Here is a 26,779-nt window from a genome sequence, read left to right as displayed (position 1 = left end):
ATAGAGTTATTTATAACATTTTTAAAGATCATTTTCAAATTTCTAAAGGGTTAGGCTTGAAAAATAAATATATTTTCAACAAATACCTTTTAAGTCTCTCTAAGTATAGTTCTACCAGTTGTGGCTCTGATTCAGCCAGGTTCTTAACCAGATGTTCCTTACTTTAAGTATGCAGGTAGGTCAAAATAAGTTCAATAGTACTACTCAGATGCTGAAAGTTAACTTGCATTGTTGCCAACACTTGTGATTTTAAATGTGTGTCTTGCTATACATGCTTTGGGTGTTCGCAGAGATGTGTGCCTCACTAGGGTCAGTGAGAAAGTGATTGTTATGATACAAAGCGTGTATGTTACTGAAATGTTTCAATGCTGTCCATAAATTTAACAATCATGCTTCTGTGCATTGTTCCTTGTGTTTCGGCAGATGTGGCCTTCAGGAGCACCCCACACACACCGACCGAGCATCTACACCAGGTAAGAAAGCACCCAAAACGGCTCAAAGAAAGACATGTTCCGGGACGTACTGCACTTCTCCAATACAGAGAAAAAGGAATGCAAGGAGTGGTGGAAAGGACAGAAAAGAAAATCAGTACTTCCTTAAGGACGCTACTGAACGGATGATTAAAGTAATGGAGGAGCAAACGCAGATGTTGAAGTCCTTAATAATGCTGCAGACTGAGCAGATGTGTGCCTGCCCTCCCCTGCAACACATTCAGAATTCTTTTCCATACCCCCCTATCAAAACTCCACCTGCACAATCCTTTCCACTTGCCGGGACTTCTTGGTTTCCCCTTCACTCCACCCCCTTGGACAACTTTCATAATGACAGCTCTGAAAGTCTGCCCTTCCCAGGTTCCTCCTTTCGCACCAAGCGTCTTCATGTGTGCTGTTTCTTGTGCAATAAAAGCAAAGTTGTTGAATGGTAACTCATCTTCATTTGCTTTCTGCAAACTGAGATAGCAAGCACTACCAATACATACACAGGCAGTTTATTCATGTGCTCGCTGGAATGTAAGGCCCCAAATGTCACCATTACTTCCTAGGAAAGCTACATGTAATGTAACATTGCACCAATCAAAGAGATATACATTATTGGGTCTCATTTTCAAAGTGTTGCCTCAAAGCCTCCCTGATTCGAATTGCCCCTATCTGGGCCCCTCTGATAGCCCTGGTGACTGGCTGCCCAAAATCAGCAGCCAAGTGGTCTGCCTCAACACTCCACCCCTGAACAAACTTTTCACCCTTAGCTTCACAAAAATTATGCAACGTACAACTCACGTACAACACACGGCTATGACCATGGGATTATTATCCTCATTAAAGTCTAACCTACCATAAAGGCATTGCCAGCATGCCTTTAATCTGCCAAAGGCACATTCCATTGTCACCTACTCAGTCTGTTGTTGAATCACTCCTTACTGCTGTCTAGGTTTCCCATATAAGGTTTCATGAACCATGGCTGTAAGGGGTACGCCGGGTCTCCCAGGATCACTATGGGCATTTCAATATCTCCCACTGTAATCTTCCGGTTTGGAAAGAAAGTCCCTGCTTATAGTTTTCTATACAGGCCAGTGTTCCTGAAGATGACGGCATCAAAATGCACCTTCCTGGACCACCCCGTGTTGATGTCAGTGAAACGCCCACGGTGATCCACAAGCACCTACAACACATGGCGAAATACCCCTTCCTATTGATATACTCCATCGCAAGGTGGTCTGGTGCCAAAATTGGAATGTGTGTGCCATCTATTGCTCCTCCACAGTTAGGGAAACCCATTTCTGTAAATCTGTCCACTATTTCACACACATTTCCCAGAGACATCGTCCTTTGTAGCAGGATGCAATTGATTTCCCTGCACAATTGTATTAACGCAGTTGTATTAACTGCTAGTTGGCAGCCGGTGTCAAGTGGAGTGCCCCAGGGGTCGGACCTGGGGCCGGTTTTGTTCAATATCTTCATAAATGATCTGGAGGATGGTGTGGATTGCACTCTCAGCAAATTTGCAGATGATACTAAACTAGGAGGAGTGATAGATACGCTGGAGGGCAGGGATAGGATACAGAGGGACCTAGACAAATTGGAGGATTGGGCCAAAAGAAATCTGATGAGGTTCAATAAGTGCAGGGTCCTGCACTTAGGATGGAAGAACCCAATGCACAGCTACAGACTAGGGACCGAATGGCTAGGCAGCAGTTCTGCGGAAAAGGACCTAGGGGTGACAGTGGATGAGAACCTGGATATGAGTCAGCAGCGTGCCCTTGTTGCCAAGAAGGCCAATGGCATTTTGGGATGTATAAGTAGGGGCATAGCGAGCAGATCGAGGGACGTGATCGTCCCCCTCTATTCGACATTAGTGAGGCCTCATCTGGAGTACTGTGTCCAGTTTTGGGCCCCACACTACAAGAAGGATGTGGATAAATTGGAGAGAGTCCAGCGAAGGGCAACAAAAATGATGAGGGGTCTGAAACACATGACTTATGAGGAGAGGCTGAGGGAACTGGGATTGTTTAGTCTGCAGAAGAGAAGAATGAGGGGGGATTTGATAGCTGCTTTCAATTACCTGAGAGGTGGTTCCAGAGAGGATGGTTCTAGACTATTCTCAGTGGTAGAAGAGGACAGAACAAGGAGTAATGGTCTCAAGTTGCAGTGGGGGAGGTTTAGGTTGGATATTAGGAAAAACTTTTTCACTAGGAGGGTGGTGAAACACTGGAATGCGTTACCTAGGGAGGTGGTAGAATCTCCTTCCTTCGAAGTTTTTAAGGTCAGGCTTGACAAAGCCCTGGCTGGGATGATTTAACTGGGGATTGGTCCTGCTTTGAGCAGGGGGTTGGACTAGATGACCTCCTGAGATCCCTTCCAACCCTGATATTCTATGATTCTATGAACGCAGCCCCAATGGTCGACTTCCTGACTCCAAATTGATTCACGACAGACTGGTAGCAGACTGGAGTCACCAGCTTTCACACAGCAATTGCCACATGCTTCTCTACTGATAGGTCAGCTCTCGTTCTGGTGTCCTTGCACTGCAGTGCTGGGGTGAGCACAGCACACAGTTCCAGGAAGGTGGCTTTCCACATCCGAAAGTTCTGTAGCCACTGCTCCTCATCCAAGACCTGCATGATGATACGATCCCACCATTCAGTGCTTGTTTCCTGAGCCCAAAAGCGACGTCCCAAAAGCCCTATGCAGCTGTTCTGTGAATGCCAAAAGCAATCTAAAGTTGCTCTTATCCATATCACACAGTATATCAGGCAACTGGGAGTCTTCTTCAGTTAGGAACTTCACGATTAACTGCACTGCAATCCGTGATGTCTTTGTGACAGTTAACAGAGCATAGGAAAGCAGTGCAGGATCCATCCCTTCTCACAAAAGATGCTGGGGCACACAGAAAAGAAGGACTGTTGAAAAATCCCGCAAAAGGAAGCCGGAAGCCCATGGAGTGCTGTGACAGAAAGCAATGCATCACAGGACATTGAGCACGGTCCCAAGATGTGCCGCGATCTGCTCCGCTTTCCCACAACACCTAGTGATAGAAAATGTTGAGCTGGACTGTGGGATAGGTACCCACAGTGCATTGCTCACACTGTCGATAATAGTGCCCCAACTGTGGACACGCTCTGCCGACAGAGGGAGCAAGAGTGAATATGACATTCCGATTTTTATGATGCCGATTTTTGAGTATCGACATCACTACTGTCGACAAAACTTGGTAGTGTAGACAAGGCCTAAACCTGGTTTTAGTATTTGTTAAATACCAGAATTATACCTGAGCAATCTCATCTGAAAAGGCGACATTCACAACTTTGGTTTTAGGGCATTGTTTGGAATTGCTAGAACATCCTTCGATTTGTTTGAAGCAAGTTAGCTGCTGACACTGAACAAATTTAAAGAAGCCTAAAGATAGTATGAAGCCAAAAAATGTTACATACACATTCCAAATCCTTAGGCTTCCTAAAACATCCAAAACAGAATTTCAGTATGAAAAAGAATTTTCAAGTGAAAACTATGTTAAAACCAAGAGTATAATTTTCTAATGTTGTTTCCTTAATAGTTGTATTTCATTTCTGAGCCAAATTTATAGAAATGTATAGACAAACATAGTTTGTGCATTCAAGTACCAACTTGTGTGCAGCTGCCACAACTGAGAGTGCAAATAACCATAACTATAGAATTGACCACTTGCATGTGCACTTGACCAAGTTGTTCACACAACCACGGTAACTGCATGTTTAAATTAGACACACTTTGTTTGCACACATGTATTTCTAAAAATCAAGTCCTTGATGTGTGAATCCATCTGTAGTGTCCTGCTACATTATTTTTAAAAATGTCATCAGAATTTACCTAAATTTCCTAATTCAGTAATTTACTTTTTTCCACCAAAATTGGTATGTACAGAGCAGCCAGTCGTACTTTTGATGTTTGTTACAAAGATGTAAAATCTCCATAGCGACTGAGTCAGGAATATTTTTCCTCCACCACAATGTGGGGTTCTGTAAATTTTACCCTTCCAAAATAAACCAGAATTTTCTACAGACAGACAGTATCTGTACAAACAAATCTGTGTGACAGTACCTGTACAAACACACCTTTATGTTGTGACAGATTTGGAGTTGTTCTGTAATAATTTATTAATACTATACATTTGTATGGTTATTGGGAAGTAATGGTATAATGTATTTGTTTAGTTTAATAGGGGACTATTGGAGAAAACAATCAGGAAAGGAAAGACTGGCTCAAGATAAGCCACTTCTCTGCAAACACTTGAGGGCTGTTAAGAGACAATGCCAGGACAGGAAAAGATTAAAGACCTCTGGCAGTTTAAAAAGTAACACTCTCCCACGGAAAGGGGTAGATGTTCGGGGGAACCAGACTGAGACACAAGACCCTGGTTGGGGTGTCTGAAGAAATTATGCCTGCCTAGGTTACCATCCTGAGATGATAAGCCTTCAGGTAAGATAGACAACTGTAGACTGTACAATTTTAAAATCTTTTCTCTCTAAATGCTTTGTTCCTACTGCAAAATAAATACTATTTTTGGTTTTAAAAGGCTGTTTTGTCACTGTGCACAATGGGTCACAGACTCCCAAAGGAAGAATGACAGGTGTCAGAACTCAGTCAGACATGCAGAATACGAATGGTTGATACACAGGGTACTACTGTAGCCCAGGGCCCAGTCTAAAGTCAGAAAATCACCCCAGAAGGAATAATGGCACAAGGCCTGACCTGAGGGCTGCGTTCAGAAAAACTAAAAAGGGGACAGACATATACGATGACATATAACCATGACATATACGATAACTGTTGGCCACCATTGTTGGCTCATTAATTTTTGTCCCTATGTCTGGAAGCAATATGAACCAAAAATCCATGGTCAGATTTCAATATTTAATTAACTGAGCAATTGTACCCTAAGGTTATTTTTTCTCTGTGAAAAGGCTGTTTATCCTCATTTTTTAACACTTGTAGTTTTCCTTTTATGTTTTTAACATTAGAGTAAATGTTGAATCATGTTTGTTGTTTACAATTAGGCTTATGACTATGATGTAATTAAAACCTGTCGAGGATCTAATGTTTTCTACAGTACCCATTTCTATGGTTGACAGCACACTCCAAGCTGGAAAAGAACAATATTTGGATGAAGTTCACTGCTGGACAGAGGGCCCTTCTGAGGCCTTTCCTACCACCTCACCCCTGCAAAGTCGACATCTGGTTACACAGACTCACAATACACTCCAGTTAAATATTATATGACTACTTTGTTTTAAATCCATAAACAAATAAAGAAGGAAACAAAACAGAAAAAGACAAGGAATCCAGTAAGGAATTAAAAAAACAAACAAAAAAAAATAGGATTTTTTCCTATCTCCAACAGGGAGAAAAAGGAAAGACTATAAAAGAATCTCAAAAAAGCTTATGAGATATTTTTTAATTTGTATTACTGTAGCACTTAGAAACCATAGTCATGGCCCAGGATCTTATTGTGCCGGGCACTGAACCCACACAACCCAACACACTCCCTGCCCCAAAGAACTTACTATCTAATAATCTATCATCAATATCTATAATGCAAGAAACTACAGATGGCTACAGACAGGGGAGCACAAGAAAACAATGAGACAATATTGGTTAGCATGATAAGCAGTGGTCTCAGCACACCTAATGGATGAGCCACTGTCAAGCTTTTTGGAGGGACCACAGAAAAAGAGTTATCATGAGGGTTTTGAAGGAGGAAGATAAGTTAATTTTGCAGATGTTTATTGGGAACCCAAATGTGAGGGGCAGCATGGAAGAAAGCACAAAGGTGCTTGTTTGAAAACTTAACAAGCAACCAACAGAGGCTGATATCACGGGCCAGTCAGAGGCAGGGTATGACATCTGAACAGTGAATGAGAGACGATAGGTAGGGTGAGGACAGACTGTGAAAGGCCTTGAAAGTGAAGACAAGTGTCTTACGTTTGATGCAACAAAGAAGTCAGTAGAGGGATGCAAAGAGAGGGGTGACTAGAAAAATTATCCTTACTGCAGCATTGTGGACAGAACTGAATAGGGTAAGATTGCTTTTGTCAAGGCCAGAGAGAAGGGTGTTACAATAACTGAGACACAAAATAATCAGAGCCTGGATGAGAGTTTTAGCCGCATGGATGAATAAGGAAAGGCCATACCTTACAGATGCTATGCAGAAAGAATATGCAAGACATAAAAGCTGCTCTTAAATATTGGAGCTTCGCCTCATGCTGACAAATACGTCTCACTCATTAATGAGTTTTATAGAAGTTCTTCCATGACATTCTCAAATGCATTTGCAGAACAGACTGGTGAGTTTGAAAGTTTCTGCTGTTGCCATGCTACAACTTAACTAGGAGAAAGACAACTCCTTGGAAACTTTACTGCCACACACCAAAACCATCAAATTTACTAACATCAGAATGAAGAAAAATACCTGGCAGCTACTTGCAAGGACTTCATGAAAACCTGAGGAATCAATTGCTAAAATAAATTCTGTGATTAGCTGCAGCAGAGATACAAAAACATCAATAGTATCTTCTCAACTTGGTGAAATGTTTTCAGAGTCTGCATAGATCCTTCTAAGCTTGACAACATAAAACATTAGAAAAGCAGAAAAATCAGATGCCAAATCACAACTAATCACCTAAAGGCTCCTCTGCCCAGGCATTAAGGGCAAGAAAGAAAATAGCTGAAAAGCACCAAAGAGAATGGCAGAACAGCTCAGAACGAGCCCATCACTTAGTTACATGACAAGACCTCCCTTTCCATCATATAATTTCCTAGTCTGAAATCCAGTGACAAGTGCAGGGTTGCTATGAGCATACACATAGAAACAGAAAATATGTTACAGAACGCAATAGGAGGACTTGGAAAAACTAGCTTGTCAAGCGGGACTTGCTGATGTTCTATGATATGCCATCCCCATCCGATAGTCATCTTAAATTGCTATTTCAAGGATTCTGAACAAACAAGTCTAAGGAGGGAAGTAATAAGGAGAGAGCTACATATTGATGAAAGTAAAGACAGTCCAAAGGGGAGGATGTATCAATAAATAAACATGTATCTAGTAGTGAAAACAACACATAAGCAAAAGAAAAAGGCCCATGATAGACATAAAAGTCCTGAGGGAAGTAATGCAACCCGGACATGACCCAATAACAATAAATGGAATGTGACTGATTTACAACGTGTAGGAAAAGAGACCTTATGACCAAGGTGTGGTAACAGACTTATGCAAGCATACAGAGAGATAACTAGAAAATAATTAAGCAATAATAACCTTCAAGTCAGACGTTCTGTCAGCTAATGATCAGCTACAGTGCAGAATCCAAGTCTACTTTAATTTTGCTTTGGGCTCATTTACAGCTAATCTTTAACTGCCAGGAAATCCCTGACCCAGAGGTCATGACTGCTGCTACAAACCATGAAAATGTAAACATCCACAATTAAAATAAGGTAATTATCTTTTCAGTCGAAATAGACCCAAAGCACAATACCTGCATCCAGAGCACCACAAAATTTGGAGTGGGGGAGGGAATAGATCCAGCAGTTTGCTTTGGGTCTTTACATTGAAAATTTAAAAACTAAACTTCATGCTGCTATGGTTATGGTGTACTGGCATTAAAATCCTAGACACCATTCTCAGCCTTCTATTAGATACAGACTGTAAGCTCTCTGGAGCTGGGACTGACGTGAGTATAATGAAAACCTTACTTCCCAATTAAGGCCCCAGTTCAGCAAAGCTCTTGAGCACATAACTTTAAAAATAAGTAGTTCCAATGACTTCAAGGGGACTACTCATATGCTTAAAGTTAAGCATATTCTTAAGTACAGTGAATTCACAGGCCCTATTTGCACCTCCAGCATCAAGTCAAGAAGTCAAGATTAAAGCTGGACAAATGTTTTGGACAAAAGTTTTTTGACGAAAAATGCAGATTCAGGTCGATTGAAACATTTGGCAAATTTGTGTCAATTTCCACAAATTGCTTCAGTCAAAATGAAAATAACCAAAAATTCTGAAGGGCCAAAATGAACCATTTCAAGATTATCAAAACAAAACATTTTGATTTTTCTGGCTAGATTCAAAAGAGGATTTAGGCTCCATTTATTAAACCACTGGAGGGGCAGGTATTGGCAATAGTCCCCTTATAACCTTTAGCCTGTGGTAAGTGCACTGACCTGGGATATGGGAGATCCAGACTCAAATCCCTGCTTCTAGAACAGCATTTCTCAAATGCGGCCACCAGAGGCTTTTCTAGTGGCCACAGCCTCCTGGGTGGTGATTGGGGAAAGGGGCAAAACAGCAGCTCCTCCCCTGGATCTGAAAGGAGGGGTTGAGCCCTGCCCCACTCTGGAGCCACAAACGCTGGAGGAGCAGACAGCCAGTGTGAGTTTCCCACCTTTCTGTGGGCAGTGGGGTTCAGGCTTCTGACTTCAGCCCTGGCTTGGCAGGCGGCAAGCTGCAGCCACATGGTGGTGGGCTCCAGCCACTGGGCTTCAGGCTCACCATCCTCCTGATCGCCTGTGGCCCCCGCTGCCTTCTTCAGTCCCTGACCCATCCACCCCATCGCCCCTGGCCTCCAGTGCCTCTCTAACCACCCCCCGATCCAAGGCTTAATCTGTTCCCCAGCTTGCCAGGGCTGAGTAAGTCTGGGGTGAAAAGTTATATTTGTATTGTGTTAATATCGCTTTTCTCTGCCTCCCAGCTAGCTAACAAGACTGCTGCTGTGAAAAGTGATATTAACAAACATACAAATATCACTTTTCACAGAAGCAGACTTACTTGCTAGCAATTCTATTAAAAAAACAACATCCAAAAAAGCAAAAGAAACAACAACAACAACAAAAAAGATAAGAACATGCAAAGCACCTTATTTGTGTTTCTATTCTGTTTAGGTCCAGTAAAGAATAGAGACAACTGTACGTTGTTGTTGTTGTCGAATTTGCAAAAAAAAAAACAACCCTACATAAATAAATTACAATGGTTTGGACATGTATATGTACATATTTATTTGCTTTTCCTGAAGTCAATTACGTTTTTTTAAAAAAACTGTTATAACGGCCACCAGCAAGAGTTGGTGGCCGCACTCTAAGGCCATCAAAAAATTTGTTGTGAGAACACTAGAGGCACTTGAACTCAGGTCTCCCTGCTCCCATGTGAGTGTCCTAACCCCCCGGCTCTGAGTATTCTGGGGTATGTCCCTCCCAATCTCCCCTGTTGAATCTGTTTCAAGTTGTACCAAATATTTTAATAGTCACTGGATCAGAGAAAGTGAGACTGACTCTATAGCTTGGTTGGTCGGGCACTCACCTGGGAGGAGGCAACCCATGGATTCCAGTCCCTCCTCTAGAGCAGGTATTCAAAACCTGGTCTCCCACATCCCAGGTGAGTGCCTTAACCATGAGACAAAAGGTAATAAGAAAGGCACCATCTCCCCATTTTTGTGAAACTAGCCCTTCATTTCATAGAATTTTAGAAATCATAGAAATGTAGGGCTGGAAGGCACACTGAGAGGTCATCAAATCCAGTCCCCTGCACTGAGGCACAACCAAGTAAACCTAGATCATCCCTGACAGGCATTTGTCCAACTAGATCTTAAAAACTTCCAATGAGGGGGATTCTATAATCTTCCTTGGAAGCCTATTTCAGAACTTAACTATCCTTAATACATTTAGAATTTTTTTCCTAATATCTAACCTAAATCTCCCTTGCTGCAGATTAAGAAACGGAAAATAATTGTCACAGCCCTCTTTATAACAGCTCTTACCATATTCAAAGACCTATCAGTTTTCTTTTCTCAAGATTAAACATGCCCCGTTTTCTTAACCTTTTCTCATACATCAGGTTTTTTAAACCTTTTATCGCTTTTATTGAATTTCATCTTGTTTATTTCAGAACAATTCTCCAATTTGTCAAAGTCATTTTGAATTCTAATCCCATCCTCCAAGGTGCTTGCAATCCCTCCCAGTTTGGTGTCATCTGCAACTTTTAAAAGCATACTCTCCACTCCATTATCCAAGTCATAAATGAAAATATTGAATAGTACTGGACCAAAGACAGACCTTTGCACAGACCCCTGTCCTATACATCCTCCCAGCTTGACAGAGAACCATTGAGAACTACTCTTTCAGTATGGTTTTTCAACTAATTGTGCACCCACACTAAGGTAATTTCATCTAGATCACATTTCCCTAGTTTGCTTATGTGAATGTTGTGTGGCACTGTGTCAAAGGCCCTACCAAAATCAAGATGTATCTTGTCTACTACTTCCTCCTCTCACCCCGAAATCACAAGACCTTTAACCCAGTCAAAAAGGAAATTAGGCTGATTTAGCATAATTTGTTTTTGACAAATTCATGATGGATATTCTTCATAACCGTAGTATCTTCTTGGTGCTTACAAATAGATTGATTAATAATTTGTTTCAGTATCTGTCCCAGATTGAGGTGTCAATAGAGGTGGTTTTGGAAAAAATAGATAAATTAAACAGTAATAAGTCACCGGGACCAGATGGTATTCCCCCAGTAGTTCTGAAGGAACTCAAATCTGAAACTGCAGTACTAACTGTGGTATGTAATCTATCACTTCAATCAGCTTCTGTACCAGATGACCAGAGAGTAGCTAATGTGATGCCAATTTTTAAAAAAGGCCCCAGAGGTGATACTGACAGTTACAGGTCAGTAAACTTAACCTCAGTACCAGGCAAATAGGTTGAAACTATAGTAAAGAACAGAATTATCAGACACATAGATAACAACACTATTTGTTGGCTAAGAGTCAGCTTGACCTTTGTAAAGGGAAATCATGCCTCACCAAACTATTACAACTCTTTGAGGGAGGTCAACAAACATGGGGACAAGGGTAATCCAGTGTATATAGCATACCTGGGACTTTCAGAAAGCCTTTGACAAGGTCCTTCACCAAAGGCTCTTAAACAACATAAGCAGCCATGGGACAAAAGGGAAGGTCCTCTCACATATCAGTAACTAGTTAAAAGACACGAAACAAAGGCGAGGAATAAATGGTCGGTTTTCAGAATGCAGAGAGGTAAATTGTAGTGTCCCCCAGGGACCGTACTGGGACCAATGCTGTTCAACATATTAATAAATTATCTGGAAAAACAGGTGAAAAGTGAGGTGGCTAAGTTTGCAGATAATAAAAAATTACTCAAGATCGTTATGTCCAAAGCAGACTGTGAAGAGTCACAAAGAGATCTCACAAAACTGGGTGACTGGACAACAAAACGGTAGATGAAATTATAAATGCAAAGTAATGCATATTGGAAAACAATCCCAACTATACATCCAAAAAGATGGCTGTTACCACTCAAGAACGAGCTCTTGGCGTCATTGTGGACAGTTCTCTGGAAACATCCACTCGACGTGCAGCAGCAGTCAAAAAAAGCTAACAATGTGAGGAATCATCAGGAAAGGGATAGATAAAAAGACAGAAAATATCATATTGCCTCTATATAAATCCATGGTACGCCCAAACCTTGAATCCTGCATGTAGTTCTAATCACCCCATCTCAAAAAAGATATATCAGAAATGGAAAAATTACAAAGAACGGTTTTGCTTAGAGGGATTCTCTCTGTTTTGAACCGGATTACCCTGTAAGGTATTTACCATCCTGATTTTACAGAGGGGATTCTTTTACCTTTTCTTTAATTAAAACTCTTCTTTTAAGAACCTGATTGTTTTTTCATTGTTCTTAAGATCCAAGGGTTTGGGCCCGTGTTCACCTGTACAAATTGGTGAGGATTTTTATCAAGCCTTCCCCAGGAAAGGGGGTGTAGGCCTTGGGGGGATATTTTGGGGGAAGACATCTCCAAGTAGTCTCTTTCCCTGTTCTTTGTTTAACACGCTTGGTGATGGCAGCACAGGGTTCAAGGACAAGGCAAAGTTTGTACCTTGGGGAAGTTTTTAACCTAAACTGGTAAGAATAATCTCAGGAGGTCTTTCATGCAGGTCCTCACATCTGTACCCTAGAGCTCAGAGAGGGGAAAGAACCTTGACACTTGTGCTATTCTTTTGTACTCTTCTTTAGCAATTCATCCATGTTTCCACTTTTTGTATGATTCCTTTTGGATATTCAGGTCATTAAAGAGCTCCTGATGAGGCAATATTGGCCTCTTAGTATTCTTCCTATATTTCCTTCACATCAGGTAATCTGAGGTTGTGCCTTTAATACTGTCTCCTTCAGAAACTGCCTTTGCTTTTATTAAAAATAACCCAAAAAATTTTTCCTGACTTTTTCAATATGCCAAAAACTCTGAAAATCTTCAGTTTTGGTTCAACCCAAACCAGTTTTTTTCTGATTATTCAGAACTGTCAGCAAGTCAAAAATATCAGTTACTCACAGATCTGTAGTCAAGATACACAAACTCAGAAAGAGGAAATGTAACTTATTCCATGCTTTGGGGGCCTTTCCAGAAGATAGACTAGATAAATGAGTCTTCCCTTAAGCTCCCGCCACTCCAACACCCTCCCAAAATATAACAGACACACATCCATCCCTACCTAATAGAAGCTAAAAGGCCCCGGGTGTGGGTAAATGCACTATATACCTAAAAATATATATTGCTGGAATTTCTATGCACAACTAGGCCGTAAGTAACAGTTGGTGAGGGTCTCTGACCCATCGTTAGAAGATAAACGGGGACACTGTAAAGTGGGTGCCGGAATCTTAAATGAGAATTTTCAGAACAATTAATTTGTTTTTTTTTTTATAAACTTTTAGTTAAAGTAGTTCTCAGACAAAAAAGCTGCAACAGTCGAACAAAGGTTGAGAATATGCTGCCCACCAAAACAACATTAAGAAAATGTTAATGTGACAATAATATTGGACTGCTAAACAAAACAGAGAACAAAGGCACATTATCTATCACTAATGTCAACCTAAAAATCTCTCCCGCCTAACCATTCATCTTTAAAAAAAACAAAACAAAATGCACTTTAAAAAATCTGCACTGTCAAAAAAAAGTTACTTTTAATTAAGAACAGTGAAAAGAAAAAGATCTCTATGTACAGACTTAAACTCAGGTTTCCTTTAAAGTAAGAAAAATGGACAGTGCCTGATGAGAAAGTGTGGGTGGGGGGGGAGTTGGTTTTCATGAACGTTAACTCGGTTTTAATCCACCAAAACATTTGAGAAGACCAGTCTCTATTCAAATTGATAAATGCTGGCGTGGCAAAATGTTTTGTTTAATACTTGACAGATCATGCTATAACTCATAAGAATGTTTTTTTAAGTAAGCATTTGTACTGAAACAAAAATGTCTATATATTCAGAGAATGACTGTTATCCAAAAGACTTCTGAAGCAGATGGGAACAGTGTGCACATGGAAACATTCGGGTAACTCATCAAATATCTAAAAGCCATACTTCAGAGGGAAAAAATGGATTTATAAGAACATTTAATGCTACTTTTGACAAATATTCAACCTATCACCTTGTCACTCGTATGAAAACACTTCACTGCAGATGGACACTCCATTGATGTGCTTCCACCACAAGATATAATCTTCATATTTATGACCTTGAGAACTAGAAATGCATATAGCAAAAGACTAAAACAGTTCATTTTTCTCATCATAACTGTAAAGTAAATCGAAACAGTCACAACGGAGCCAGCAGTTTAGCCGATTCTAGTCCAATGATTCCTCCAAATACTGCTCTGTGTTACCCTGAGCACACATTCAACAACGAAAGGGTAACAACAAACTCTGTCATGGATCTAAAGAGCGTTTAACACACATCTTTCAGTCTATAGGTAACATTTTCAGAAGCAGCTAATTGATTTTAGGAGCCTAAATTCCATTTTCAGAAGTGACTTTAGGCACTCAGGAGCCTTAGTCCCATTAACTGTCAATGAAACATAAGCCCGTAAGTGCCTAACTCTGTTTTGAAAATGAGATTTAGGTTCAAGTCACTTCAGCATTTCTGGAAGTTTTAACCTATATCATCTAGAAAGACTTCAATCTATTATAACCAGAGTGGGACTTTCATTAAAACGTATGTTCAATTTTACAGGAAAATTACGTAAAGAATAAGAAAATACCATACAGAAAAAGAGTTTATATTTCAGTTCCCCTCTCTCGTCAACTACAAATATCAACTACAAATATTAATTCATCAAACATTATGAAACATTTTAATTTCTTTTTTAAAAGTCTGTAAATTAAACTAGACGCAATCAAAAAAAGTTTTAGTTGAGTTCACTTGACACAGAGCTCCCCCTGGAGTGTAAAATAATATATAAAAAGATTGTAAAAGATTTAACCTCAGAAGGCAGGATAAAAGACAGGCAGCTTTCAATCACATGTTTTTGGTATTCCACTGGAGATTTTGCTATGATTCTTGGCATTTATTCAAATGGAGTAATTGTTGATATTATTTATTTTGTCTTCCTAAAGATACATGTAATCAATGCTTTAAAATTTGCATAACTTTCGTTTCTTGTTTTCACTTATATATTAGGGCATGTCTACACAGGGACACTCCGGAAAATTAATCCAAATGAATTAAAAATGAGAATTTAATGTGGATTAATTAAACTGTCCCTTATGTGGACACACTCATTTAGAATTCAGTTTAGCTTAATTTGCTTTGGAAGTGATTGATTAAATATTGGGGAAAAAAACTATATTCTGTTCAGATAAACCATGTCAGCTAAATCTAGCTGGCACCTCAGTTTCTGATAAAAGAAATATTTTATGTAAAGGTAGTGAGTTAATTGGGGATTTTTATTCAAAATAATAACCAAGACAAGAGAAGACACAGACACAACTCAAAATATATCTTAAAAAAGAACACATGGATGATAAACTTTAAAAAGTAGACGACGTACCCTCATTAAAGTCTTGAGAAGTTTGAATTACTGGTACACATATTCAACAAGTCTCATCTTTAAGAAAAAAAATATTACTAGCCGCTTTAAAGATCTGACAGTTGTCACTACAGTAGATGTTCTGGTTGATGCACTATATATGTTTGTTCAAAAAGCTTTCTGCCTTTTCAGCGGTACTGAAAAGGAAATTCGGATTATCCAAGTTTCTCATTTCTCCTAGGCATAGGTGGTAGGTGTTGCATCTCACCATTGCTTCTCAATTCAGCAATAATTCCTTTGACCTCTACTATAATTTTGAAGGTGCTTGCACAAAAGTCTGGAGACATATGGACGGAGTACTTTCTCAGGCTAAGACTGCTTTTTTCTTCAGCTTAAAATCTCTCTCCCTTTCAATGGTATGAATAAAAAGTTAGTAGCTATACTGCCACTCAATCAATGGCAAGGACTCAGAGAAGCACTTCAATAATACAAGCCTGTTTCATCAGTGTGCTATTGAACCAACACATGCTATCTTTCAGTCTAGCAGTGATAGCATTCCAGTCGGGGGAATCAGTCATCAATGCCAACTAAATTACTGGGCAGCTATAAGTGTAAATGATTCAAGGAGGTTTTTAAACCTTTTTTGTTAGTTAAATATGTGTACATTTGATGTTCATGGAAGCAAAAAGATTAATGGCACTGGCTAGCATAAACAGTTTCTGTGCATCTTCCACACACAACCGAAGGTGTGAGCCTAACCCCTCATCAGCACTGCCACAGTTGCTGTTCCAAACTAAAGCCCTTCTACTTGGAGACTATTAGTGGTGCCAAACTGACTGGGGGATTTTCTGATGTGGACTAAAGTGAGCACAAACTTATTTTCACTTAGGAATTAAATGAAGGCTTAAACCCAGAACTCCAAAAATAGAAGGCCCAAAGCAAAGCACCATTTTTAAGTTGATTCACCACCCATATTTAATCACTTAGCAAATCAGCAGCATTTATTTTTACAATATTATTTCTGGAAGAGGCAGTCTCTTCAAAGGAGATACTCTGGAACAAAAGTTTCCAACTTGCATCAACATTACTTGATCACCCATTCTCAGACACATGGTTTTTAATCTAAAATGCTTCGCCATGTCCTTGTACTCTTCACACAACCAGTCCTCACACACCACGCTTCTCTGATCTCCCAAGAGATAAACTCAGGCTGTAACTAAGATATTCTATACCGTACAAGACTACGCTTTATTAAGCCTACACTCAAAATGACAATAGGCTAATCTTTGCTGATAGTATTATTAATAGCTGAGGGGTAAAATATGAGTTCAGTATAAAGAATGTTATTTCTTCGTGGACTAATTAAGGATGCACCTGCTATTTTCTATGCCAAAAAATACGGGATTAATGTAAGAACATGAGAAAGTAGTGGTTATTATTTAAAATAAGCCTTTCAGCCTGTTTAAAGCGGACTCACACTGGGAATTTCTTGACCGATATTGTTCTCCAAAAAACACATGTTGTTGAGCTTTATCTTCAATACAGCATAATTACTTCATATGAGACAGTTTTATTACTAGTCCCATTTGTATTTCACTAAGTTGTCTGTATTTCCACTGTGAGCCCCATTTTAAGGGGTGTTCATTCATTGCCCATTTTAGGGGTGAAATTTAACATATACAAATTAAAAGCGTGTCACTTTCACATGCTTTTTTTCATATAAATTACTGCTAAATTTTTAAAACTGAAATTCTGCAGGCAATAATTTGAATTTATAATATGGGTAAATACCTTAGGTTTTTATGAGTATTTTTAAAGCAGACTGTTTTATTAAGAAACAAAGAATATCCTTTACTGCACATACAAAACTATTTTGAATCATTATTAATAAAAACAAGCTATGAAATTCCCATGATTTGGAGCTTCTTGAATCTGGAGGTTTGATTCAGTGTACCTCTAGTAATAACTGGATTGTCCAGATATGGAGCACAAATTGTGTTGCTAAGACTGAGAAAGACTATTGGGTAGGGGAAAATGGCCTTTGTAAACAGCAAACAAACATCTAAATATGTGGTTATCCAATACTATGAACCTGATTCTTCAAGGTACTAAGTTCCCTTACCTCTGAGGAGGCATTCAGCACCTTACAGCATCTGGTCCATAGTGCTGAGTTTCTTGGTATTGTGACTTGAAATCATTTCCAGGTTAGTTTATGAAGCACTACAAGGAATGAGGCACAGTAACATCCCCCAGATAGGATTATCGTATGATGTATCTTGAAAGCCTGTGGTATGTCTTGACATAATTTTGGCCTTATCCACACTGTCACAACATAAATTACCATATTCAAAACCAGTTGTGGCCAAACTATGTTTAACATGGTTTATTCTTGCCTCTGTGGGTAGAAAAAAAGCACGTTACAATCATATTGGAAAACTATGTTTTAGTCTAGTAATCTAGAAGAGCTAAAGCATGGCTCTTCAACATGATTATAACATGGGTTTTTGTATATACTGACATGTAATATAAATGTTATCATATGGGTGCTGTTCCTGCAAAGGCATCTAAACGGGCAATAACAGACCCTTACAACTGTGCAGGTCCACAAGGATCAGTCCACGTGGATCCGTCTACAGGACTGGAACTATCCTTTGACAGAAACCATAACACTTCACAAACCTGTTTAAACATGGTTATTTTTGTAAAGTAGACAGGACTAGATAATTTTAGTTGCCACTCAATAGGCTTACTTGTTCTGTGCCATTCTGGCCTCTCAAGAAATAATACAAATTTTTATGATCATTCAAGATTCCTCTGAACAACTTTAGCCATTCAAAATTCTGCTCTTTGCAGAATATAAGAGTAAACTGCAACTTTTGGCTTTTATCAATAAAGAAAATGAATCTGTAAGACAGACCTATCATTCTGCAAAACTTTTCTTATTAATCATTTAATTTCTGTGACATATGGTAAACTCGTTTCCTTAGTATTCTCTACAGCTGAGCAAAGCTTTCTCTAATCTTGGAGCGAAGGAGGGACAGAGGGGGAATTGCTAATCCATTTCTCAAAGCATTCATAAATCTCAGAGAGATTTTTAAGGGATGATTCTACCAAAGGTCCAAAGTAAATCGGATGTGCCACATTAATGAATTAGCTGTTTCACCTACATTTACATATAAAACAATCACATAAAAGGCCAATGTCTGTCTCTGTACAAACCTATGCCAAACAAGCATGTCAAAGAGGGCAGATTACAACAAATATTTTTCATAGTATTAGAAACTTCGTCCCTGCAACAAATAACTGACACAGAGCTGTATGAAATGTTAACAAATAAACCATTTGGTCTGTATTTTGCTGATACAAATGTGGTAGTTCCAAAAGATGAATTTTGCCATTCCAAAGGAGCAGAGGATTAAGGGACTGGTTTTTGCAAGGTGCTGAGCAACATCAGCCTCTCCTGTAGATAGATTCCCTTGCAGGAAAAAGCCCTAAACCCAGGAAAATTAAATCCATCTTGAAAGCCTGAGTAGTTGTCAAATCAGCACAATTTCAGTAAAACGTGAGATTATTGAAATTTAAATTGCAGGGGGTCTCTCTTCCCAGAAAGTGCACAGTCTTTGCAACATTTTAGTGCCACCTGACAAGAGTTTAGAAAAGAGTTACTAAATACTTTTTTGCTGTTATAAGTATTTAACTATAAATGCATTACAATGTCACAAACTGTCTTTTCTGACAACAGTGTGCATGTCAAAATTCTCACCTCAGAAACTAGTCAGACTTACATTAGACTTTTGCAAAGGCCATCTTCAGGAGAAAACAAACACATAACAATCTTAAGTAATATAAATAAATATTTATTTTATTTTTAATTTCAATTTCTGTTTTAAAAAATAAAAGTTTAGCACATCCTCTAGGACCTTTGACAATATTTAAAAATACAATTGTTATAATTTACTGTTCTACCAATTGCACCTAACTCATCCTAACAAATTACAGACAGGTAAAAAAATAACAGCAAGAAATCCCCTTGCTCATCATCCTCCCCCCTGCTCTCTGGAAGCTAGGGAAAATACAAAGAGTTTGCAGCATACTCTACTGGTCAACAGACTCAGACAAAAGTAGATGGAGGAGTTGAAAATGAGTTCCAAAGTCAAGGCACATGTCTAAACTGCAGCTGGGAGCAAGCCCCCAGCCCAGGAAGAGAGACCTGTCTCAGCAGAGCTCATGCTAGCATGCTAAAAGCTGTGTGGACACAGCAACACCAACAGAAGCTGATCTAGCCACTGGAGCTCAAGCTCACTCTACTCCCTGTGTCCGATACCAGGTGGCTATCCCAAGCCTCTGCTGATGCCGCAACATCCACACAGCTATTTTTAGCATGCTAGCTTGAGTCCCCCAGCTCCAATGGAGGTATATACAAAGGGGCCCTCATTAAGAACACCATGTCTGCAGCTCCCATCTTTTATACTGAAGGAACTCCAAATTTAATATCTTTGCAGGCCACAAATGTGGCATGGAGGAGAGTAGTAGGCAGATCCTATGCCATTCAGGGCTTTCTATGTCAAAACCAGGACCTTAAACTCCACCCAGAAACCAAATGGCAGCCAATGCAGATCATGGAGCACTGGTGTAAAATGCTCACTCTAACATATGCTGCTTAGAGCAAATGAGCTGCCAAATTCAGCACCAGCTTTAGTTTCTGGATGTATTTAAGATGTAGCCCCACGCGCAACATACTGCATTAATCTAATCTCAAAGTGACAAAGGCATGTCTGACAGTCGCAACGTCCATTTGAATAGTCACAACCCTCCTAGGCATTGGTAAATGGAAAATGCACTCCTAGCCATTGCTCCTACCAAATCATCTAGCAGCAGCCAGTGATCTAATCAGAATTCCACATTGTGAAAACAAACAATAAAACAGCAATCAGAAGGCCAAATGCCATCAGTGCCCATCTTCCAGTTGCTTCCCCCAGCTAACCAATATAAACCTCAGTCTTATCTGACTGAGCCTCCTTCTCAATGGCTTTTTCCAGCGAGAAAGAACACAGGTGTCCAGAACTTGGAAGTACACCCAACACATCTGTACCGGAAACCTACCAACCGCTATGCCTACCTACATGCCTCCAGCTTTCATCCAGACCACACCACACAATCCATTGTCTACAGCCAAGCTCTTCGATACAACCGCATTTGCTCCAACCCCTCAGACAGAGGCAAACACCTACAAGATCTCTATCAAGCATTCTTACAACTACAATACCCACCTGCTAAAGTGAAGAAACAGACTGACAGAGCCAGAGGAATACTCAGAAGTGACCTACTACATGACAGACCCAACAAAGAAAATAACAGAACGCCACTAGCCGTCACCTTCAGCCCCCAACTAAAACCTCTTCAACGCATCATCAAAGATCTCCAACCTATCCTGAAGGACGATCCAACACTCTCACAGGTCTTGGGAGACAGGCCAGTCCTTGCTTACAGACAGCCCCCCAACCTGAAGCAAATACTCACCAGCAACCACACACCACACAACAGAACCACTAACCCAGGAACCTAACCTTGCAACAAAGCCCGTTGCCAACTGTGTCCACATATCTATTCAGGGGACACCGTCATAGGGCCTAATCACATTAGCCACACTATCAGAGGCTCGTTCACCTGCGCATCTACCAATGTGATATATGCCATCATGTGCCAGCAATGCCCCTCTGCCACGTACATTGGTCAAACTGGACAATCTCTATGTAAAAGAATAAATGGACACAAATCAGACGTCAAGAATTAGAACATTCAAAAACCAGTCAGAGAACACTTCAATCTCTTTGGCCACTCGATTACAGACCTAAAAGTGGCAATTCTTCAACAAAAAAACTTCAAAAACAGACTCCAACAAGAGACTGCTGAATTGGAATTAATTTGCAAACTGGATACAATTAACTTAGGCTTGAATAAAGACTGGGAGTGGATGGGTCATTACACAAAGTAAAACTATTTCCCCATGTTTATTCCACACCCCCGACTGTTCCTCAGATGTTCTTGTCAACTGCTGGAAATGGCCCACCTTGGTTATCACTACAAAAGGTTCGCCCCTCCCCGCCCCACTGGTAATAGCTCACCTTAAGTGATCACTCTCTTTACAGTGTGTATGGTAACACCCATTGTTTCATGTTCTCTATGTATATAAATGTCCCCACTGTATTTTCCACTGAATGCATCCGATGAAGTGAGCTGTAGCTCACAAAAGCTTATGCTCAAATAAATTTGTTAGTCTCTAAGTTGCCACAAGTACTCCTTTTCTTTTTGCAGATACAAACTAACATGGCTGATACTCTGAAACAACACATCTAGTATCTCAGAGAGTGACACTGGCTGAAACTTGAGAACAGATGACTTGGCATTCATCCTGTAAGATATTCCCTCACCCTAACGAAGTAGTCAGCTCGGGACTAACTCCACATGATTTTATCCACAAAGTATGAACAAATGTCCTCACAATGGGAGCCAATAAGACATGAACATATGTGTCTGAGAGAAGAATTTGACTCTGTAGACACCAGAACAGTGAAACTCAATTTCTTCACATACATACATACATACATAAATTGCCAAAAACATCAGCAATTGCACAAATAAAGTATTCCAAATCCCATTGCTACAAGACCTTCAAATGGCAATGACAAAACTATCTTCAACCAGCCTACTTTGTAATGTGGGCACTTCAAAATTCGGATCTCCTGCCTTTCCCCCCAATACAGACTACTTTTTGGAAGCAGATTTTGTCACGGGAGGCATGTCAGAGGTTGGAAGAGTCAAGAAGCACTCCATGAGAAATAGTCTAAACATTATTCATTTATTTCTGGTAGTGACCATAACCTATGTATATATAAAAGATGTACAGTCCCTGCCCCAAATAGCATGGGCCAACATTTTCAAAAGTTGTTAGTCATTCTGAGAGCCTCAGGTTTTGGGTGCTCAGTGTAAGATACCTTAAAGGGACCTGTTTTTCAGAGGGTGGATGCTCAGCATTTTCTGAAAAATCAGGCATTAAGATATGATAAACTGAGTACCCAAATACTAATATATTGCCCTGTAGTGCATGAATATAACCACACACTAACATATATGAAATAAATATAAGGAATGGTTCATTTATGAATTCAATAAAAGAAGAGCTAGCGGATAATTAACTTAATTAAAAGACTCTATAGTCTAAGGTTCAAATTACAGGCCTCTGTTTAAAAATTAGTGACATGATTAATCAAGCCAATTATAAAAAACCTATGATTTATTGTGATCTTTTTTATTTTTTAAACTCACATGACACTTTTCACCTAAAACATGCGTCTTTCTAATTGTTTTATATTTTCAACATTTTTGTGGTTGCATAAAATATAGCAGCTAGAATTCACTTTGTATTTTAATACCCTAAGTACTTACAACATATAACACAGTGGTTCTCAAACTAGGGCCGCCGCTTGTCCAGGGAAAGCCCCTGGCGGGCCGGGCCAGTTTACCTGCCACGTTTGCAGGTTCGGCCGATCGCGGCTCCCACTGGCCACGGTTCGCCACTCCAGGCCAATGGGGGCTGCAGGAAGGGCAGCCAGCACATCCCTCAGCCTGCGCTGCTTCCCACAGCCCCCAATGGCCTGGAGTGGCGAACCGTGGCCAGTGGAAGCCACGATCGGCTGAACCTGCGGACGCGGCAGGTAAACAAACCAGCCCGGCCCGCCAGGGGCTTTCCCTGAACAAGCGGCGGCCCTAGTTTGAGAACCACTGATATAACAGATTGTCTATAGAAGACACATTTCAAAGTGTTATATTCCACTGTCTTTGTTTTGCAGAAATTTTGGGTTGTGTAGAGGTTGTAGAAAACTGTGAAACTGTTGAGAGAACTACCCTAGAAACAATACATTTTTTATAGAAATTTCCTGTTAAAAAACTGTTTAGAGTTTCCAAAATAACTGTTTACTTTCAGAAAACTTTAGCATCAGTGGAATGGCATAATAAGTTATAGGAGGCAATGAACATTTTGATGCTTCCCAGAGAATGTAATTATTTCCCCAATTCTCTATTTCAACTTTGAGATAGGACCAAAGTATTTGGTAATCATTTTGCAAAACTTTAAATTTAAAAACATTGAAATTAAGTGTTCTTATACTGCTAATACAACAGAGTCTGTTAAATCAAGGGCTGCGCTCTGGGGCATACCTATTAAGTACTACAAATACACTTAATTTGCTCTTCCGCCTAGAAAAATGAACAGCAAGTTAAAGGAAACTGGATTATTTTGGCTTGTTACTCAGTCTTTTCTGATGATTCCTATAGGATAGGCCACTTCAGCATTTTTTCATAGTTCTTTAAGGATTGAACTGCGGACATGACCTCAAGAGCTTCTCATAGAATTTTAGCTCATTCCTCCACCCTGCTCATTTTGCTCAAATGGCCTTACAGTTTGATCACATACCTTCAGAGTTCAGTGTAATAAGAGTAACATTGTTCCCAATACTTTGGCTTCCTAACTGGCCACTGTTGGAAACTGAGTCACTGGCCTCAGACCCGCTCTCTCCATCTTCATTGTGGCTGTCGTCGTGCCCTGGCACCTTCACCACAATGGTGTTCTGTCTACGACCCGGAACAGCACTGAGAAAGAAAAAAAGAATTCACAGTTTGGCAAAGCATGATTCTAGACTTAAAGAATGTAATATACTGTTACTAGTGCATTAAAAAATACTAACAACTTGATTTTTTACTGAGTATATGACTCTTCTAGTAAAAGCTAGTCTGTCTAGATTAAGAGCTACCTAGCTGAAAAGACTACAGTAGCAGAATAACCCTAAAACTGTTTGCATTCAGGTGTTTTGACATCAAGTAATGAAATACATACTATATTTCTGCAAATTAAGTTAACATAAAACCCAAAAATATTTTGATAGTAACAAAAATTAATACACAAGAGGCTACACAAGAATTTTGTTTCTTCTTCTTCTCCCTGTAGGACATTAAATAAAAATAAAGCCATTTGCCTCTGGTTCAGATGAAGAACAATCTATAGAAAACTGAATTGACTAATTTCCCTCCATTGCTTTTAGCTATTCAGTTAAGCAGCTTTAAATAAAATGTATATTCTATTAATTGTATGGCAAGAATGAACAGAAGACATCCCAACTGACTCCATCAGCCTCCAAAAAGAGCTAAGAAAGTTTATAGAAAGAGACATGTCCTTATACAGATGTCAGAAATTTTAACAATAACCCCAGCTTTCTAAAATAAATTTCCATGTGTTAACGTTATACAAATTGCATGAAAAAGCTACACATACTGATTCACAAATAAATTAAACACATTAAAAGATGAAAACCTTTTGTAAGTGTCAATATTTGTTTAAAAGTAAGTGCTGTTTGGCTTGCTTTATAGATACTATCTAATGTTAATTACTCAGAAGGTAGTTTGCTGTTTAAGTCTATCTGAAAATGTTATCAACAAAATGTCTATACACAACATGTAACCAATAAGTATAAAGAAACTTCTTTACATAACTGTTAAATTAGCATGGCTTGTTACTTCAAACAGTTTTCAATACAGAGCCTTTGTTTTCAAGTAATTAGTTCAAATCCAGCCTTGGCCAGAACAGAAGTGATAACAACAGATGGCCACTGAATGTCCTTTAGTTAATGAGTTGGTAGGTCTCAGTACAGTTCAAAGAGGACAAGAGTCCACATTGCGAAACCCAACACAATGGGCCCCCTCCTTGGAAAGCTCAGCATGGACGCCAAGGACTCAGTGGGCCAAAGAGACTGAATTAACCCTTCCCCTCAGAGATGCTCCCTCCACATCAACGTTGAGGCACTGCGCTGTACCTGTTCTGTTGATAGATGACTTTGTTTTTTAGGGCTGTCAATCTGGCCCTTTTCATTACTTTTGAATATTTTTTCCTCAGGCTCAGTTGCCTAGGATGTTCTTATTTTGCACTTGTAATTACAGTAGACAGACCTCTATTGGCTTTCCTGTAAGAAATGATGAAGTATAGGGGAAGGATTGCAATTGTTGCTACTAACTTGCTAAGGATATTTTCCAGAGAATCCGCTGTTCTACTCAATGGCTCTTCCTGCCCAACCATCTTGGCTACTATTGAATTCTGCCGATCATTGTTCAGTATAACTGTAGTCTGTGGGACAACACTGCAAGACAAAAACAGAGAGAAATAGAATGTAAAGAAGCAAACCATTTTTAATACATTAACCCAGTCTTTGTATTTAAATGAACTCTTACACTAAAACTGAAAGGCTGTTTCTGGGTTTGTTTTTCCCCCATCCCCAACATCACAGCTGTTTACTATGTATCAAATGCTACAGCTTGTAATCCACATATTTGACATCCATACCGTTCCAAGGGACCGACTGCTTCACTGAAATTATTAACAGTCTGTTACCCCTTCCAGGGTGATAAAGAATTTACCAACTCAAGATAATCAGGAGGAAGTCTGTAAACAAAAGTTACTAAGAGCCCTCAAATTTCTGCTTTGGAGAATTACTACAAGGGTGAAGATTTTATAAGGTAAACCGGCAACAGTACAATAAAAAGCAACATTTTAATGGAATATTTCCCCCAAAGGAAAAGGAGGGGGAAAGCATTCTGCTGTAAACTGAGCTGATGGGCTTAACTGAGAAGACACCTGATCTTCTAACAAATCTGTTTGGTTTTTTTTAGGACATGGGGGCAGAACAGAGAAAAAGGAAAAGACTCTAATTTTAGTTACTGATGGGACTAGATCATTGTTTGTGTGCACTTAATGTTAAAAAAAAAACGGATAAGAATTCCATGATCCAAACAAAAAATGCACAGGGTAAAATTTTGGGTTAATATAAAAATAAAGGTAAAGTAAATAAAATTATTTGGCAGGCAGTTTATTATTTTAATTGGTTTCAGAGATTATCATCATCCTATTATTCTCATGCCATTACAAAATCTTTCAAAAGTACGCGATAGTTTTGGTGTGCAAAACTAAATGTTTTCATTATACTCAACAGTACACTTAAAACACACACACATTTTCCCCTGCTGGGGTGGCAAGGAGAAGACTAGATAATTTCTCATCACTGTACGCACTTTTTCTATTGTTTTTATTGGTCAACATCTGAAAAATATTACTGATATTTATTCATTTTTCTTAACTTTAGTCTGACATATATTACAATCACAGAAAAGAAATAACCTGAGCAATCCGATAACAGCAGTATTCTATCTATTTCAGCTCTAACATATTGTATGTGTGTGTGTATATGTATGTCTCCATATGCATGTGATGTCACCCCTTTCATGACTGGCCTACAGAGACGATAAGCCACATACTACAAGAACTAACAGTAAATTAAGGGAGTTGTTCTTCATCTCCATGATGGAGCTCTGTATTTATGAGCTAAAAGAACAGCATT

The 26,779-nt window shown here is 39.4% G+C and overlaps 1 protein-coding gene across 8 annotated transcripts in view; it reads right to left on the bottom strand.

The window, feature by feature from the left end:
* Window positions 1-26,779, bottom strand: part of BANP (BTG3 associated nuclear protein) — a 244,583-nt gene that overhangs the window by 157,182 nt on the left and 60,622 nt on the right. For all 8 annotated transcript variants that reach the window (XR_012154540.1, XM_073308163.1, XM_073308162.1 and 5 more), the window contains exons 5-6: window positions 25,403-25,525; window positions 23,812-23,987 (exon numbers count right to left, since the gene is read on the bottom strand). Coding sequence is in view for 7 of the 8 variants with exons in the window: in XM_073308163.1 (XP_073164264.1) it covers window positions 23,812-23,987; window positions 25,403-25,525 (299 nt within the window). In the remaining variant the exon portion in view is untranslated. The remainder of the gene's footprint in view (window positions 1-23,811; window positions 23,988-25,402; window positions 25,526-26,779) is intronic.

This window comes from Lepidochelys kempii, chromosome 12 (assembly GCF_965140265.1).
Source record: "Lepidochelys kempii isolate rLepKem1 chromosome 12, rLepKem1.hap2, whole genome shotgun sequence".
Lineage (NCBI taxonomy): Eukaryota > Metazoa > Chordata > Testudines > Cheloniidae > Lepidochelys > Lepidochelys kempii.
Note: the sequence above shows the minus strand (reverse complement) of the source record. Positions and strands in the feature narration are given on the sequence as shown.